The 17,378-nt window shown below is 36.8% G+C and overlaps 1 protein-coding gene across 2 annotated transcripts in view; it reads right to left on the bottom strand.

Annotated features, from left to right (window-relative positions):
* LRP2 (LDL receptor related protein 2) overlaps positions 1-17,378 on the bottom strand; it is a 114,851-nt gene that overhangs the window by 82,828 nt on the left and 14,645 nt on the right. For both annotated transcript variants that reach the window (XM_032692907.1, XM_032692908.1), the window contains exons 2-8: positions 14,539-14,646; positions 12,199-12,321; positions 10,166-10,282; positions 2,780-2,890; positions 2,545-2,658; positions 1,205-1,321; positions 286-429 (exon numbers count right to left, since the gene is read on the bottom strand). In XM_032692907.1, coding sequence (XP_032548798.1) covers positions 286-429; positions 1,205-1,321; positions 2,545-2,658; positions 2,780-2,890; positions 10,166-10,282; positions 12,199-12,321; positions 14,539-14,646 — 834 coding nt within the window. The remainder of the gene's footprint in view (positions 1-285; positions 430-1,204; positions 1,322-2,544; positions 2,659-2,779; positions 2,891-10,165; positions 10,283-12,198; positions 12,322-14,538; positions 14,647-17,378) is intronic.

Below are 17,378 nucleotides of genomic sequence, written 5' to 3'. Positions count from 1 at the left end.
TTTAAACAAAAGAGGCATATAGCACATCTTTCTCTGTCTTTGTGAACATATTTTAGGATACGGAGAGTGAGTTAAAATCCTTATTTGTGAAATTTTGTTTTACAAAAGGAATGGGGTTTTTTGCAGCATATATGCCTCTTTCAGATTATCCAGTCAGAACAGTGTCAATGAAAACAGCAAGCTTCCAAAATTTCAGTAGTCTTTAGGAGACAAAAGGTGAATATAAAAAGATATCAATGCTGGTGTTTCTGCTCTTCTGTGTATGGTTTTGATTCTAACACATACTGCAATGTCTGCCTGCGGTGATGTTAGTTTCATCTTCTCCTTCTGGGCAGTCTGCGGTCCCATCACACACTTTTCCAATTGGGATGCAGTGCCCTGACCCAGGGCAGGCCCACTCTCCTGGGTAGCACTCATGGCGACCACTTTCTATGGAAAAGAAAAACGAGTAATTGAAGACTATGTTTCAAATATTATTTAGAATTTCTTCTCTAACAACTTTGCAAAACTTCTCTATTCCTTAATTTTCTGTTTCTTGCACGCAGCTGGGAAAGACTATAAAGAAACATCATCTATACTTCCTTGTCATGCAAACAATACTTGTGCAGACAACACATTGTTTAGTTTTCTGTTTTGTTAGAAACAGTAAAACCATTTAGCTTTAAACTAACTGTTCCACCAGAAGTGGAACTATAGTTTTATGGTTTCAAAACACACAAATGCTGTCTGGATACAGAGAATAATGCTCATCATAGAAAAGGCCAATGAAAAAGAACATTCATTCATTAAAAAGTTTCTGTTTCTCACACAACAAATCTTGGCAGGAACTGAGTTATTTTCATTTTCAATTAGCTGCTTTTGGTTATTAGATGCCTCATGTCCCCTTAGGGATGACCTGAAATATCTCCACAGATAGGAAGACCAAAACAAAATATAAAAGAGAATACATAAAAGTAAAAAAGGAGATATTGCTATATGTTAAACTTAGTTGGTATCATACTCAGTATCACAACGATAATTCTCACACACACAGTAGTAAAAATATTGCATAAGTAAAAAAAAGAAGAAACAATTAAGATATAATTCTAAGGTTTTAACAGAAATAAAATGTATTGAGAACATCTTGATTGGTCAAAATTTCAAGGATGTAGCTTAGTGTGGTCTTCCTCTGAAAATACCATTAGAAGTTAGTAATAGCATGTACCACATCCTCTTTCATCTTCATTATCTTCACAGTCATCATCTCCATCGCATATCCAGCTCTGATGAATACAGCGGCCACTCGGGCAAGTGAAGAAGTTGCCTCTGCAAGTTGCATAAGCTAAGGAAAGAAACATGAGAAAATCTAACTGTTCTAAGTGGCTAAAAGGTTAAAAATAGCAATACTGTCTCAGCAATGAACAGTCATTTATAATACCTCCTGAAAAACTGAGGTAGTTCCATATCTTGTATATACTGCAAACACTGTTGGTTTGTTCTAGTTGTAGGTGTGAACTTCATTCTGCTCTAAGTCATTACAGTAATAAAAGGGAAGGCTAAATTTATCAATTAATTGTGCAACTAGATGAAGAACACCTTATTAGCAAGGTTCCTGAAAGTGGACATGATGATACTCAAGACTTCAGGAGGTAAAATATCTGTATGCCTTCAGAGTTAAAAAAAAAAAAAGAGCATTTATGTCAAAGCCTTCTATGCTAAGAGTTCAGAAACATTTATGGGTACTCCAAAGGACAAGCATTGCCAAAGACATAAAAGAGAAATATTTTGGGGGGGGTGGGCAGGTGGCATGGGATTATACTGGTGTGATGTCCTTGGTAGCACAGAGCAACTAAATGATAACATGTGACCTTCCCACAACACAAAATAGAAAACTAACTTAGATACTATAAGCAGTGGGGGACCTTTCTATATAGCTCACACAAGTGATAACTGCACAGCCATGATTCTGACTGGAGATGTAGTATTTTAGGATACCCTGATCGTGAAGAAAAGAATGAGCAAGAAATTTCCAGAAATGGAGCAGTCAATTGAAGACCTCACATGAACATCTCAAGGACAAGTATCTGTACAGTTATCAGTCCATAAAGTTGTACATTATAGTCACTAGGAATAATTCTAGAATATTCATTCCATCTATCAGAAAATAAAAATGTGAAAAGAGTCAAATCCATCTGGACAAAAAACCAATAGCATGCTGCAGCTAATTGAGATTTCAGAGCAAAGGAATTATCTCTGGGTCATGCTGAAATTAAGAATATGACAACAGAATGAAGAAATGAAACTGTATGTATTAAGAAGCAAACTGTCACTGAATCCAGAAAATTCAAATAGTAACCATACAGCCAGGGACTTAGCAGCAAAGACAACCTAAAAGAAGTATATCAAAGTAGTACTGCAATTTTGATCTTTCTATACAAAAAAGTCATTGTAGAACAGTGACTAGCTTTTGATGGCTGTATAGCCAAGCAATCTACTTCCTGCTATTTGCTTGAACCAGTTCTTAGTAAAACAGTTAAAGAAACTGAAAAAAACCCCAAAACATACTGCAAGAGTTTTCATCACTCCTGTCTCCACAGTCATCATCATGGTCACAGATGAAGGCTCGAGGGATGCATTCTCCATTAGCACACTGAAACTGCGTGCTGGTACAGCCATGGGCTGAAAGACATTATAGCACAGAAAGACATAAAGAAAATCTGTCAGAAAACTGTAGTCTTTAACTCTAAAAGGAGGTCTATAAAGCATATTTGTTTGGGATCACTCTGCACACGGTACTTACTGCAATTAGCTTCATCAGAAGAATCTCTGCAATCAACTTTGCCATCACATCGCTGGCTTGCATTAAAACATGCTCCATTTGCACATGATAACTGTTCGCATCTTGGGTAGTCTACAATAAAAATCCTTTAGTATTAGCATGAATGTTAGACTCTAATGAGTCATACACATTCAGTGTCAACAGAATATCTTGATTTAAAGGAAAACAAAAAGGTAATACAAAACTTCCTAAACTAGTACTGACTAACAATCCCTTTACTCTCTTCCCCAACACATATTCAAAAAATATCCTCTAGGCAGATGCTACAAAACCTTGCAAGCAACAAGGGAAAAATTAGATGCCCTCCCACATCCCAAAAAGATGTGCAACCCAAACAGTTCACAATATCATAGAAAACAATCCAACACAACAAGAGAGCAAGCAGTGAACATTTGCTTAATTTATTTGTACCTCTGTTTTACACTTTCTTGAGCTTTATAAAAGTGTTTAAATAGCAAAGGAATTCCAGAAATTTACAGTTCCTAGGTCCACTTAGAATGTCATGAGTTCTCAAACTCAGATATTTTAGGGGTTTATGGTTTTGTTCTAAATAAGCCAAGGCTACTAAACTTCCAGGTCCATGGTCAATGTTAGGACCTCTCTTTTTTATTACTTGCTTTTCTCCTTCAGGAAAGAAAACAGATTCTGCAGAAATAATGATTTTTCAGTTTTTTCATGTTCTACTTATGTAGATGACCTACAAGCCAATACAAGGGATTATCTGAAACAAAACCAATTCTGAAAATACTTCTTTATGCAAGCAGTCAGTGAGTTCAGTGGAACTACCTAACAAATTAAGCATAAGGTACATGGTAGAGCCGAGTGGGAGAAAATGAGCTCATAGTTTAGCTCATTGTCATATACACAAAAATTAATTATTTTGGCCAAATGGCAAGTATGAAAGCAAATAATTGCTGATTTTAGAAGTGAGTTTTATTGAACCCTTGTCTTTATACAGAAGATAAATGAACTCAAGACACGGAAGAGCCAAACTACATTTTGTACCTTTTAGATTTTTAGTTTGAATTCTTATCCCATTTTACTTCCCTGAGAGTTTGGAGCAGGATCTCACCTAGGCACATTTTCGTTCATACCCTTGGAATTCAAAACATACTACCTGTGGCCTTCTGGTGTTAGTTCCCAGAGGAAACAGCTATGGCAGTATAAGAATACTGTAAGTATTACAGGGCACACTGAAGAAAAAGAAGAATACAAGGTATGTGCTCGTAACTGCACTGAAGCAGAAAAGCTTCTAAGGGATTTATATTGGATAGCTTTGTGATTTTCTCCATTTTAGTTCATATGCCACAGAAATACCGTTCTATGCCGTTTCTGATGGACTAAATGTCAAGCAAATAGACAGCTGAACCCATTGCCTTGAAGCACCTGCTTCTTCAAGAATGCCCAGGCAAACTAAGGATCTAGTCAGTAATAAGATTTTCTCAAGCTTATATTAAACTCTCTTAGAAGAAGGAAGACATTGTCAACATCTTCTCTCCAGCAACAAGCCTGGCAATGTCCTCAGCCTGGAAAAATCTTTATTATATTATATAATCTAGTGTATTGTATAAATGCAAATCACCGTAAAAATATCAAACAGAACAATAAATAAAGATGTTTTGAAGACATTTGAAAATATACATTCTGACTAAATTGGTGTTTTACCAAAATGTGAACAAATGCTTCTTTTTCCTTATTTTCTTTTCAAATCTGCTTGGCATACAGATTCTTTATTTTAATTGTACTTGCACAAGCAAGAATATTCTTTGAAAAGCCCAATAGAGATTAATTTAATTTTTAAATTCTGTAATCCCACTCCCAATCCTCTGTCAAAAGGCAGATCTTAGTAAATTACAGTTCTGATCACAGCCTGCTCACTGATCTGAAAGATATTTTTCATTGCATTATGCATTGTACATTGTACCCTTTGTACCTTATAGCATATTATTTTAATAAAATGGTTTTAATTATTTTGGGCATTAAGAACTAATCCTCATGAATAATGGCAAAGTTGTGAGCTACACCAAAGGCTGTAGCCAATGCACTGCAGGTTTCAGGAGCATCTGTGCCATCAGGACAGTTCCACAGTAGCTGGGTTATTTTTATGTGAGGAGAAGTAGTAAAGGTAAAAGAATTAAGCAAGAAATGCTGGCTTCTGTGAGAGCGAACCACTTTGCAATGGTGTCTAGCTAAGGCCCCTATGGAAATCACACACAGGATGCACCTATGGCATTGTGTTTGTGGTGTCGATGCTGAGAGACTGAAGGAAGCCAAAACAGAACTTCATAACACTACTAGGATATCTGAAAACAAAGGAATGCCTGTCCTTCAACTGCAAAAAAACTGAACTTAAACTCCCTTTCTTTCTCTCCAAAATTTTGAAAGTATCAGCAATGAATGAGCTTAATTCTTCTACTCCTATCACCAAATGGGAACTTCTTAAAAGGAAAAAAAGAATCTGAACCTTAGCAGTGAGGAGGGTAGGAACGGGATGAACTCCCTAAACCAGAAGACCTATACAATTTAGCTTAATGAAAAGCTCTTTAGCAAACAAAGTCTGGAAACTGATTATCATGACATTTTGAATTTAAGTGGGGAGCTCTTACATGCTCTTAAACTGCTTTGGGGCTTGCACAATAAACATTTCCTAGCTTTTATTTGAATTTTTATTTAAACTAAGGTTTCTCTGCACACACCCAACTCAAGATCGATTCATTTGAGTATAAAAACCCACTGCTGTGCAAGAACTGACACCAATCAGAGAAACTGATGATACTGCCTCTGTTGTAGGGGCACATGGAAAGTCTCTGTGCTCTGTGAGTGACCTGAAAGGGTTCTCTTCCAGGGAACTGAACTTCTTTTTTTCTGCGTTGGTGACAGTTGAATTGGAAAGAGCTAAAAAGGAAGGCTAAAGTTCTGAGTTAAAAGGACAACAAGGTAGGTAGTTTGCACCCAAGGAGGTCTGAGAATACAGCTGTACAAGAGGAGAGAGTGAAAGGCAACAGTATAAGACTGAACATGGCATTAAAAGTGAAGGGACAGAAAAAATATAAACACTGTTTTCTTTCACCTTGCTTTTAATGGTCAAGAGCCTCCAACATGAAATTGTTTCCTTTATCATTCCTCCCAAGAACCTGTGGATAATTTTACAGAAAACTAAAAAGAAAAAATGTTTCCCTAGTCATCATAATTCCTAGAAGACAATATGTAAAAACAGAAGGAAATTATTTTCCTCTATGTTCATTCCCAATGCTCAGGAAGAAAGGGAGCTCTTCTTTCTCTCCCTTTCTCTCAGGCATCTCTTTCTTAGCCAAAATATTTCTACACAATTTGTCTCCCCAGGCATGCCAGCACTTCAGTTGCAAAACACAAACTGGCAAATGCCAGCACAAGTGACAGATGAGGCACCTTGTTCCTTTTAACTGTTTTGGGGCAACAGCTGCAAACCCCTTTGAAATGGCATGTTTCCATTGACCCGTGGAAGATGCTTGAAACCTATGTCACAGGACTTGCTAAACCTACATTATTTTGCTTTCTGTCTAACACTTTTGTTCTGCAAGCCGGAAATAAATCCATGAAAACAGCAACAGGAAACAGTTGCAAGTGGTTTTTGATTCAGCAGAAGCTAATTTCTGTCACACAGTCAGAAAGTGTAACCTTCTGTAATCCTAATCCATGTTACAAGTAGGAGAAATAAAAAAATAATAATAAATGGCAATTTCCTACTTACAAGTGTCTTTTATTGCAGCAACATTCCAAAACATTTTACAAAATAAAATTAATTAAATCCCTTTGACTCACTGCCATGAGTCACCACCTCACAGGCGGCAAAACATTGCCCAGACAGCTCACAGACTATTGGAGACACCAGGAGGAGGACTTACTCCAAGTCCAAGAATCCTGTGAGCTAGATGATGCTAAGCTGTGTTCATAGCAGGGATGCTTTCAGAGCTGGCAGACTGACTAGACTATACTCTCATTCCTGGCCTTAGTTCCTGATTTTGATCCCTGACACTCTCATCTCGGTTGCCTTTCTTATCACGATCCAGTTTTGCTACTTCCCTGTAGGAAAAAAGCCATGGCCCTTTTCTTCTTTCTTGGACTACATCCCCTATGATTTCTTCAGTTCTTGATCTCTGTTCACTTTCACCCTGATCTCCTCAAATTAATCCCAGATCTGGCTGCCTACTTCCTGACCACAACAGTTATTTAGCACAGCAAACAAGAGGCAAACAAGAGGCAAAAAGTAACAGGTTCGACAGTTGACCTATGGCAGCAACTCAACATGAAAATTAGAATCAAAAATATAGTCTCTAGGCTCACACTCAGTCCATCAGACTCAAACAACGTCTTTAACATACTTCCCCTTCCTCCCTCACAGCCTCAGAGCAGTGCTCAGCTGCCAGAGCTGTATCCAGGAAGGATACATTATTCTGTCAGTCACAGCAAAGCAAAATGGACAGGGCTGGGATTTTCATTTTTCAACTACGAAGTTGAGGCAGAAGAGAGAATTCTACCTTAAATTGAGAGAAATAAAGTATGTAACACAGAAAAATGACACCAGTATTGACTACTTACTCCCAAAAAGTATTTGCTACCCCAAATAGTCTCCTATTTCATTTTATGTTTCTAAAGTTTTAAAATTAAAATATTTGCTAGCTGCTGACTATTTTTAAAAGCTAGAAAAACAGCCTGATACATGTATTTAAAGAAAATTAAAACCCACAATTTTATGAAATTAAAACAGCTTCAATGCACTAATTAAATGACCTGTAGCTGAAACATTGTTCTGATGTTTATCTTAGCCTCTGCATGGGCAGTTTTCCCTTGCTGTTAATCCTATTAGCAGTAAAATGGACTAGGGCTCTGAATTCCTTTGTTCTATTTTTTTACACGTTTAATTGCAGAGTTACTTTATATTGGTGACATTTTGCATTTGACTAGTTTCTTAAATAGTGTAACCTATTCGGCAACAAAACTTTATCTTCTTTACAATCTAAATCTGCTTCAGGACAGATCAGTGAGTGCAAGGCATAAGTAAACAGACATACGTTTGCATTTTGTTATGCTCCATGAAATAACAGAATCAATTATAAATAGCTTTTTTCTTTTGTTTTTCATGGATGATTCATTTGTATTTATGAAACCTTTTAGTACATATTAAAGAAGGAAAAACTAATGAAAAATAAAAAGGCTAAAATAGTAATATTCCTCTTATATTGGTTTATATCAGATACTGTGGAAAAGGAAATGGACTAAACAGTGGGGAAAAATAATAGTCAAAGCAAGTATTAGAATCTGCTGCAAAAATCGAACTCTTACACTAATCCCTACTGTACAGTTAATCATAAAATCACCAAACTCTTAATCCTGTGTTATGGCTTCTGTTTAAAGTTTAAAGTTCCAGGCCTTGCAAAGAAAAAAAGGCAATAAAATTAACCAGCCTTCCTCAAGGGTCTTGTCATTACATTCTTCTTTCCTCTTGTCTTCAGCACTGTCACATTTCTTTAAACTAGTCCAACACAGCTACTTTCAGTGTTCCAAGTCACAGTCATTCTTCTGTCTTAGAGGGACTGTCAACACATAGCCTAATAAACCAGAGTAGAGGCTGTTGAATGATAGGAGGCAGTCCCTCTCCCTGGGGCTAAATATGCTGCCTTCACAACAGTCACAGGGGCCTACTGGCTGATGCAGCAGTGATGCAGTGGGTTTCCCACACACGAGTAGAGTGCTACTATTATCATATCTAGAGGGCTCCTTCCTAACTGTCTTTTTAATTTACTTAGATGAGAATGAAATTTTTATTTCACTTTTATTACGCACTTCAATTTTCAAACATCACAGCAGCTTCTAGTCTTAAAAACTACTACCCTTAGGACTTCCACTCCCAGCTTGCCATAGGTTTACTGCATTATAACAATCACACTGTGGCATCTGAGTGTTCCACACTCTATTCAATGACTACTCACAGGTTTCTCAGAGACGTTCAGCAGTTCCCCTTTTTTATCACAGATAGTGCATTTTTTAAACAAATATCTTTTCTTCAGGATTTTCTTTAATGTGTCAGAGATTTGTTAAACAAAGTTACCAATCTCTTTTCTTCCGCTAAACTTTGAGAGAAAAAAATAATCATCTACAAAAGATATTCTTCCAGCAATGGTATGGGGTACTTGGAATCTTAGCTTTTAGCCATTTGTGTTGGTGACTTCAGAACTGGCTGTGGGTCTACCACATAATAAGTTCCAAGCTGGATGACGCAGCAACATTTTATTCCAGACCACCATATAGTTCTAAATCACTTTTCAATCTACATAGTGTACCTTTTAGTCACTTGTGAGTCAGGGATAAAACACACTAGCAGTTGGCTGACCACGTAATACTCTAGTTTTCCTTTACACAGCATGTGCACATGCCCTTTTTTCCTCTAAGCTCAGCATTAACAACATTTTATTTCCTGCTCTCTTATCCATCCCTTAGCATCCTATCCTCTTTTCCTCACCTCCCACCCTGGGTCTAGTTCTGAGTGAACTATACAGTTATGTCTTTTTCCCAAAGGCACACTAAATTCTAACAGCTGGAATAGCAGCTTATGTGTTAGATGTCACTCAGGGTGTGTGAACGTTGTCCTTAGTCCTAACAATGAACAACAGTTACACACTGTTGTGTACATATTAGACAAAAACATTTCTGATCTCTATTCTGTGGCCAGCTTTCCTTTCCATCAGTATTCAACCTAGGCCAGGATCTAGGGAGACTGTCACCAGTCAGGCCAACTCAATTCTGGGGAAGTTAGATTGAAAAAAACTACTTGTACATCTACATGTTGTTGGCACAATATAAACAACTTGTCTGAATACAGTATGACCAAGTCATCTCCACAGGAAGCTGCAGTCTAGAATACAAATGCTTTTGAAAGGGTGAAAGTTCCTCAAAAAAGTGATTTGGAGTCAAATTCTGATTTTCTACACAGGTTATAACTACTACTGATTTCACAAGAAGCAGGAAAAAAGAATATGAAAAAATTTGGCAAAGTTAGCCCTGAATGTCCCAAAGCTATAAGTCAATTAAATATGGTTACTTTTTTCCAATGCAGTAATAATTATCTTTCAAATGATGAGAAACAAGAAGCCCCGATCCTGTGGTGGCAGTTTGCATTTGAGTTCTGCGATAAAGGATCTGTATCACTACACCAGTTTCAATACACAAGAGAATCTGAAATGAAACTCTTGTAACAAGAAGCATATTGTGGTCATCTTGTCTATCAACAGGCCCTTTAATCTTACAAATTTATTAAAATGCCAGAGAGATGAGATGAAACCAGATCTCATGCTAAGAGTTAAGACTTACGGCAGGCTCTTTCATCTGTTCCATCAATGCAGTCCTCTACTCGATCGCACCAGTATGTGCTCGGGACACACTGTCCATTTGAACACGTGAACTGCTCACTTGAGCACGTCCTTCCCGCTGCAAGAAACAGGCACTCCATCAGTCTTTTCCATCAACCAAGACTTTTTATGAAGAAAAGCGTTATCCTTCTTCCTCTTTAACTACTTAATCTTTCTCATAAATATCAGCACTTTCTCCTCTCATGTACTGATCTCTTCAGGGAGACTGAAGAACATTTGACAAGTACATGGCAGACAGGATAGCTCTGTGAGGCCTTCTGTAAGTCAGCAAGTTCACTGCTTTTCTCACTGAAGGGGTTGACCCCTAGGTTAAAAATTACCTCCCTACAATTGTTCTGCCAAAAACATTAAATTACCAATTCTCACTGATTTAAAGTTTTCTCTATTATTTTATTTACTGGGTCAAAATCTGTCAGTAACTAAGTTATTTGGTCAATCAGAATGTCACAACATAAAACACAGCAGAGTTGAAGGTAAGGCACTGCTTTCTAATACAGCCAGGGCCTCAACAGTCACAAACCGTTTACATTTATAACTAAGAGAGGATCAAGAATGATTATGACGGTCTTATGATGACAGGTGTCAGTGAAAAGCAACCACATAAAATTGTTCAATTCCACCTTGATTCCACTACAGTTAAATTAAACTTTCAGTTCTTTTTAGGCAAAGTAATTGAATATGTGAAGGTATAGCTGAAGGGCAAACTTTTCCTTCCCTCTGCCACCTGCACATGTTTCCTTCAAACTCATGCTATATCTCAACATCATCCCAGTCTATACACTGGCATTTGGGCATCTGCTGCTCTACAGGGGCTCTCTACACCACCATCTGCCAGCAGTGTTCTCAAAGTAAGATCAGCTACTGGGATACTAGGGTCATGAGGAAAAACAAGAGCAGACAGCAAAGTAAAACAATTTGTTTTAATTCTGCACATATGACTTCCAGAGTTGTCAGCTAGTTTTCTCAGGAAAAATTTTTAACACTTCAAGGAGGAAAAGCTCCTCTAGGTTTCCCAAACCTAGAGGGAGATAAAAAGTCCCTTTAGAAGAACAAGGACAAATACCAGGAGATTACTGAAAAATGGCAGCAGCACAGTGCCACTGTGTAGTTACTAACACTCATGATTAACTAGTACGTGGAGAACAATGTTACAGTGACCTAGTTCAAAAGTCAGACTCAGAGTTGTTGCTCATTTTGCATTTTGTATCTACAGATTCCTTAGTTAAAACATAACCAGCAGTTGTGCTGACACCTTCTCAGAGGAAGAGAGGAGCAAAAGGCAGTTAACTTTCATTCAAATTTTTCCATCCTCAGTGGGAACAAGTATCAAGATATAAAAGCACAAACCAAGTCTGTGAGCAAAATCCTTCCAAACTTAAAACTTTGAACCTCCCCAGGGGTTGGTGAGTTGCTCCAGAGCTGTTCAGTTTAAAGAAATTATAAAAAAAATTATACATAGAATCAAAATGAAAATAAATTAATCTTATCCTCATCAATTAAAGTCACTTCTAATACTAGAAGTAGCAGGAAACCAGTTCTTCAGAACACTCCATCTTATGCAATAATGCAGAGAATGTAATTTGGTGCAATAATCATTCTCAGGTTTTTTTATATATAGTTCTAAGATGCCAGTGGGAATTTTGTTAGGTAACAGATAGAGCAGACATCATAGTATTATGTCTATTTCACTGTTTTTAAAACTACTAAATTTTGTATCAAGTGTAAAACTAATATACACTGTTTATTTTTCTTTTTTTAATTAACTGAAACATCAGTAATTTTCAGATTTCAATATCTTTTGGACATATTTTCTGTATTCTATCTACTTCAGACTTCAGATCATTTAATTTCTAGAAACACTTTAGAGGCTCTTCAGTACTTACAGCAGGCTTGTTTGTGTATGTTGTCAATGTGATGCTATGTAAATTACCTTATTTCACGAAGCTAGTATAACATTAAACTTAAAATACTTACGACATTGTTGATGCTCATCTGAGCCATCTTCACAGTCTTCCTCATCATCACAAACCCATGAGTGTGGAATACATTCGCCGTCAGTCTGACACTGAAACTGATTTCCCTCACAGGTAGGTTGGGCTGGTGTGAGCAAAGAAAAAACCTGTCATTTCACGGGCACCATGGAAAGTACTTTCAGAGAAAATAATTGCATAAGGGAAAAGAAGGCTTAAGGTTCAAGTATTGATGAACTTTAAGTTCCACAAAACACATGAAGTGTTTAACAGATCAAAGAAAACAGACAGACCCGAGAGGGGAAAGAGAACCAGCAAAAGGATGCTCAAAGGCAAAACTCAGCTTAGTGAACTCCTGCACAGGAATGTTCAGCTTTATATCCTCTGCTAGAACCCAGGCTCCTCTAGAAGGCAGGCCCCAAAGAGGTTCAGGTTCTGAACTGCCCTCCAGCAGAGCCCTTTTTTTTTTTTCAGTAATCTATGGAGTCACACTGGCCTCCCTAATCTCACACGGGTCTGTTCAATTGCTGTCACTCCACCTCAGGTGCTCTATCCCTGGTAGGAAAAAGGCCTTTCAAGACAAGTTTGTGATTCTTCCCTGTGAATTCATGAGGAAAGAGTGAGGGCCAGGTCAGAACAATCTCAATTATTGTCCCAGCTCCACCTGGTACTTTTCAAATAGACAAACAATAAGGAACCCATCAAAGAGAAAGATCAAAATAAATGTTTGAAACTGTATTACAGCTTACTCTGTCCCTAGTTAATATTCCTGGGAAGAATCACTAGCACAACACAGTCCAGTAGACAGGAACCTGGTCTTAACCATCTTTTTTTCTCAGGATCATGTTTTTGAAGTTGTGCAAGGTCAACTAGAAACACTTTGTGCTCGTGGGATGATGTGTAAGCACATCCAATGTAACCAAAGCATCAAGGGAGAAGATTTGTAGATTTAGAGTTGCAAAGAACAAAATAACATTAGAGGTAAACTAACTGGAGGGATAAAATAGTTCACATACTAGACATATACTTCTTGCATACTTTTTTAATTCCTGCTTTGGGAACCAAAGAATAATCTTTTAATATGATTTTAATCTCAGACCAGTTTTAAACAGTTTAAAACTATCTTGCTACACCTGATGTGCCCTACTACCTATGGCACATTAACATACTGTTTTTAGAAGCACAATTAACTGAAAAAAATTGAAAAGTTTAATTTTCGTCTTCCTAATTCATCACATGCATTAAAATGAGAAAAAATTCATGTTTATAACTATGACAAATGTAGTAAGGGTCCTGATTTTTGTTGGGTTTTTTGTTTGGTTTTTTTTTTTATCTTTCACAAAGTCAAGATGAATTTTATCCACTCCTTTTTCAAAGCCCAGTGACTTCTTTTCAGTTGCAGTTCAGAACTAAGTTGAAACATAATATTATGTCTAGTTGAAACAGCTAGAAAGAAAAAAAAAAAAGCTATAGGACAACACCATTTTGTTTTGCCAGTTTAAAGGCATTCTTCACCCAGAACTGCACTGCTTTTTTTAAGCTAACTAAAGTGCTATGCAACAAATCAGACTGCCAAGCCATGTCAATGACCTCCAATTATTATATGGGTCAAGCAGCAATAAAATGATACAATGTGAAAAGAACTGACTAAATTAGTCTTCCTCACTCCCCATCAGCTGAGGGGCAAAAACTGGCCTAACCTATTAAGTGGGCTGATAACTGCACCAACACACAGGACCTCAAAAAACACTGCATCCAAGAAGGTAAAATGCAGGTGAGTTCCTGAAAATAGACTGTGGAAGAAAATTCTTCATCTTCACAGCTCTTCCATTTAGCTTGAGAGAATCTTTGTGCGTGGATATTACGGTCCATATGAATACAATTGTCCCTGAGCTGCTGGCACAGCACAGCCAACTCTAGACAGCTAAGCACAACTCTACTTTAGGTGCAGTAGGCAGAGTTTGTTTTCCAGGGCTTGAAAAATCCAAAGATTTGGACCACAAGTGATGCTGATATAGCTGTGTACACATGCAATATTCAGGATTACTGCAGTAATAGAATACAATACATTTCTACATCTACTTAGAACGTTAGTCACAAAATGAAATTGCATTATTGGACAGTCAGATTTCTAAAAAAAGATTAAGTCATGTTAGAAGCTGAGCAGTACTTGATTTTCTGACTACCAAAGCAAATAAACTCATTACATATGACTCAAAGAGATTCTGCAGTATCTCAAGACAACGAGTTTTCTCCCTCTTCAGTATTCATTCTTGAACCCCATGTACATTGGGATCTTATTAATTATATTACAAAAATGTTGCTCTGTATTTGTTTCACTTACGGCAACCAGCTTCATCTGTGTCATCCGAGCAGTCTCTGGCCCCATCACACCTCCAATCAGCAGGAATACAGCGGCCATTCCCACAGCGAAACTGCCCCCGCTCACATCCTGTGGTAAAACAGAGTAAGGAGCAGGTTGGCAGTACAGGCACATAAACACAGACAGTGACGTTCATTCCCGGTAAACAACTGTAATCTATCCATTGCCTTGTGGCACAGAAAGGAGAGAAAATGATATTACAATAGTACAAAAAATATTAAAAAGTACATAGATAAAAAAGATCTCTATACACCCAGTCAAACAAAAAAAGTAAATAACCATCTCTAAACATTACAGGACATTCCAACTAAATTGTCAGAAAATTTCAATAAATTTATATTTTTATATTACATAAACAAAACGAAAACAATTTTAAAAAAGGAAAATTAACCTAAACAACTCTCAGAGGAGCACCTACACTACAGAAACCTATTTAGTAGGAATGTATCAATGTTAAATTCCCAAGCAGTATAGACTTTAAATAAAGGTAGGGAATCATTTTGCATGTTATTTCTAAGGACTAAACATGTCAAACATTAGTGGTCTCCAAAGTCTATGAGGATTTAAAAAAAAAAAAAAATAATAATAATAATCCTTTTAGCTAATGTGGAAATCTTGTTTCAGCAGTAAATGCTTGAAAGTGTAGAAAGATCTCAGGTTTGTTTTGTTTTTTAATAATGTCCACATATTTAAAATCTTTTCTCTGAAGTACAAGGAAGCATGTCTCCAGTCAAGATCTGAATAGCAAATAATTTTTAAAAAATTAAGCTTTCAGCCATTTATGGCTGATCAAAAGCTGTCCTGCTGTCATTCCCTCCTGCTTGACCTACTAAGGATTAAGACCTGATAAAGAAGCATTCATTCCCAGGTGTAAATGCAGCTCGATCAGGCCTTTATTAGTCAACTAATGAAATCTCCAGTCCCATAGGAAAGAGAAAAGGCACTGTTTATGGCCTTTCATTGTGACTATGGCCTCATAAAAAGGGAGTGAACAGTTTTATAGGTCCCCAAAACAATGAGCTATAACATAATTAGGTTCAACAGTGCTCTGTTTCATGTTAATCTGTTGTCAGCACCTCAGAGAAGGGAACACTGAAAAAACCTGAGGTAGTAGCAAAGTCCAACTCTGAAGAAAAAAAAAGTCCTGTTTCCTGATTTAATTAACAGCCATAAGATAAAACTACATCTTTCAATTATTCTGAATGATTTGTCCAGAGAAGATAACCTCAGTATATATAAAGCACAACCACCTACTTCATGAATTTGTGATGACATAAATAACACGCTACCCTAACTTTCATGTAAAACCAGGCATATCAACACTGTCACATAAACACAGTTAAGTGATGTATTCCTAAGGGATATAGGCAAGCTACTTTATGCAAGGAATGTTCAAATCTGATTGTCTGGTAGTGACATCCTGATTTATAATGTATCCTGCAAATGGTCAAAAATTTCACTTGGATAAATGGTGGTACGGAGTGGTACAGGAGTATGTTCACCCAAATACCTTCTATAGACTAATGCATGATGGTGGTTGGTGGTGCAGGTCTGGGGTTGGTGGTGCAGGTCTCTTATCAACTACCTTTAAAACACAACAACCTCCCTTGCAAAAATGCCCTGAAGGAATGTACAAGTTCACTCTGGAATCCCAGGCCCTCTCCCTGAATTTTGCCCTACAAAGCAATATTTTCATATAAGATTAGCAGTTAAAGCTCTAATAAACACAACACATAAACCACCATTTATCAATTGCAATTACTAAGCAAAGCAAACACTAAATCTGCTTGTATATTTAATATATTATTGTTTTCAAAACTACTGGAATATTCATAGTCACTTACTTAAGAAGTTACAATAGAGAATTAAATCTGCATCCACATGATTAGAATTTTTAATTAAACACATGCTTATAAGCAATCAATATGAGTAATTTGTACATTATTTCTAAATAATAATTAGCTAAAAAAAATTCAAGCACTATGTACAACACTGGCAATTTATTTTCCCTATCTTGTATTAAGTTCCTGTAGTTAAACATACCCTTCTAGTGATTAAAATGAGAAGATAACACTGATAAACTTTTTTAAAAGCATTATAAACACAACAGTCTTTGTACAGTATGAGAAATGGTAAGTGAATGTTAACACAAAACCTGAGAATCACACAGTTCTGCTACACTCTGTAATACTTTGCAGAATCATAGTTTAAGTTGCTCACACCTACATACAGTAAGTGCTGTATCAATGTCCATTATACAATTCTTCAGCAGAACTGTTATAACTTATTTAATTATGACATTAGGCTTACAGTGTTATCTTCTACACTTATTTAGAACTGAGGCAAAGAGCTCTGAAATACCTATAAAAATATGAAAGACTGATACTTACCACTGTTTTATATTATCTTTAGAACAAAGAAAATGACACAGCAGATAATTACGTAAATTCATTAGAGACAATCTTTGAAAACAAATAATATGAAAGAAGCAAAAATATCAAGGGCACTTCTCACAAAGGTTCTAAAAAGCTTATGCTTCAACTGTGGTCAAAAACAATTCTAACTTTGATAAAGGAGAAAGTAATCAGGAGAAGAATGCATGATTACAAAATTACTCCTACAATACCCAGGAGAAATACCCAGAATGAAAGAAAAATAACCACGTCAGCAATAACCAGGTTTGGTATATGCTATGCAACATGAGCCTGCAGCACCTGGGTTTCAGCAAGAGTGGGGACTGTCAGAAGACAAGGGATATTAGCTTGTTTATGGATGTTATTTGAAGCCTCAATTCACTCAAG

This window comes from Chiroxiphia lanceolata, chromosome 7 (genome assembly GCF_009829145.1).
Source record: "Chiroxiphia lanceolata isolate bChiLan1 chromosome 7, bChiLan1.pri, whole genome shotgun sequence".
Taxonomy (NCBI): Eukaryota; Metazoa; Chordata; class Aves; order Passeriformes; family Pipridae; genus Chiroxiphia; species Chiroxiphia lanceolata.
Note: the sequence above shows the minus strand (reverse complement) of the source record. Positions and strands in the feature narration are given on the sequence as shown.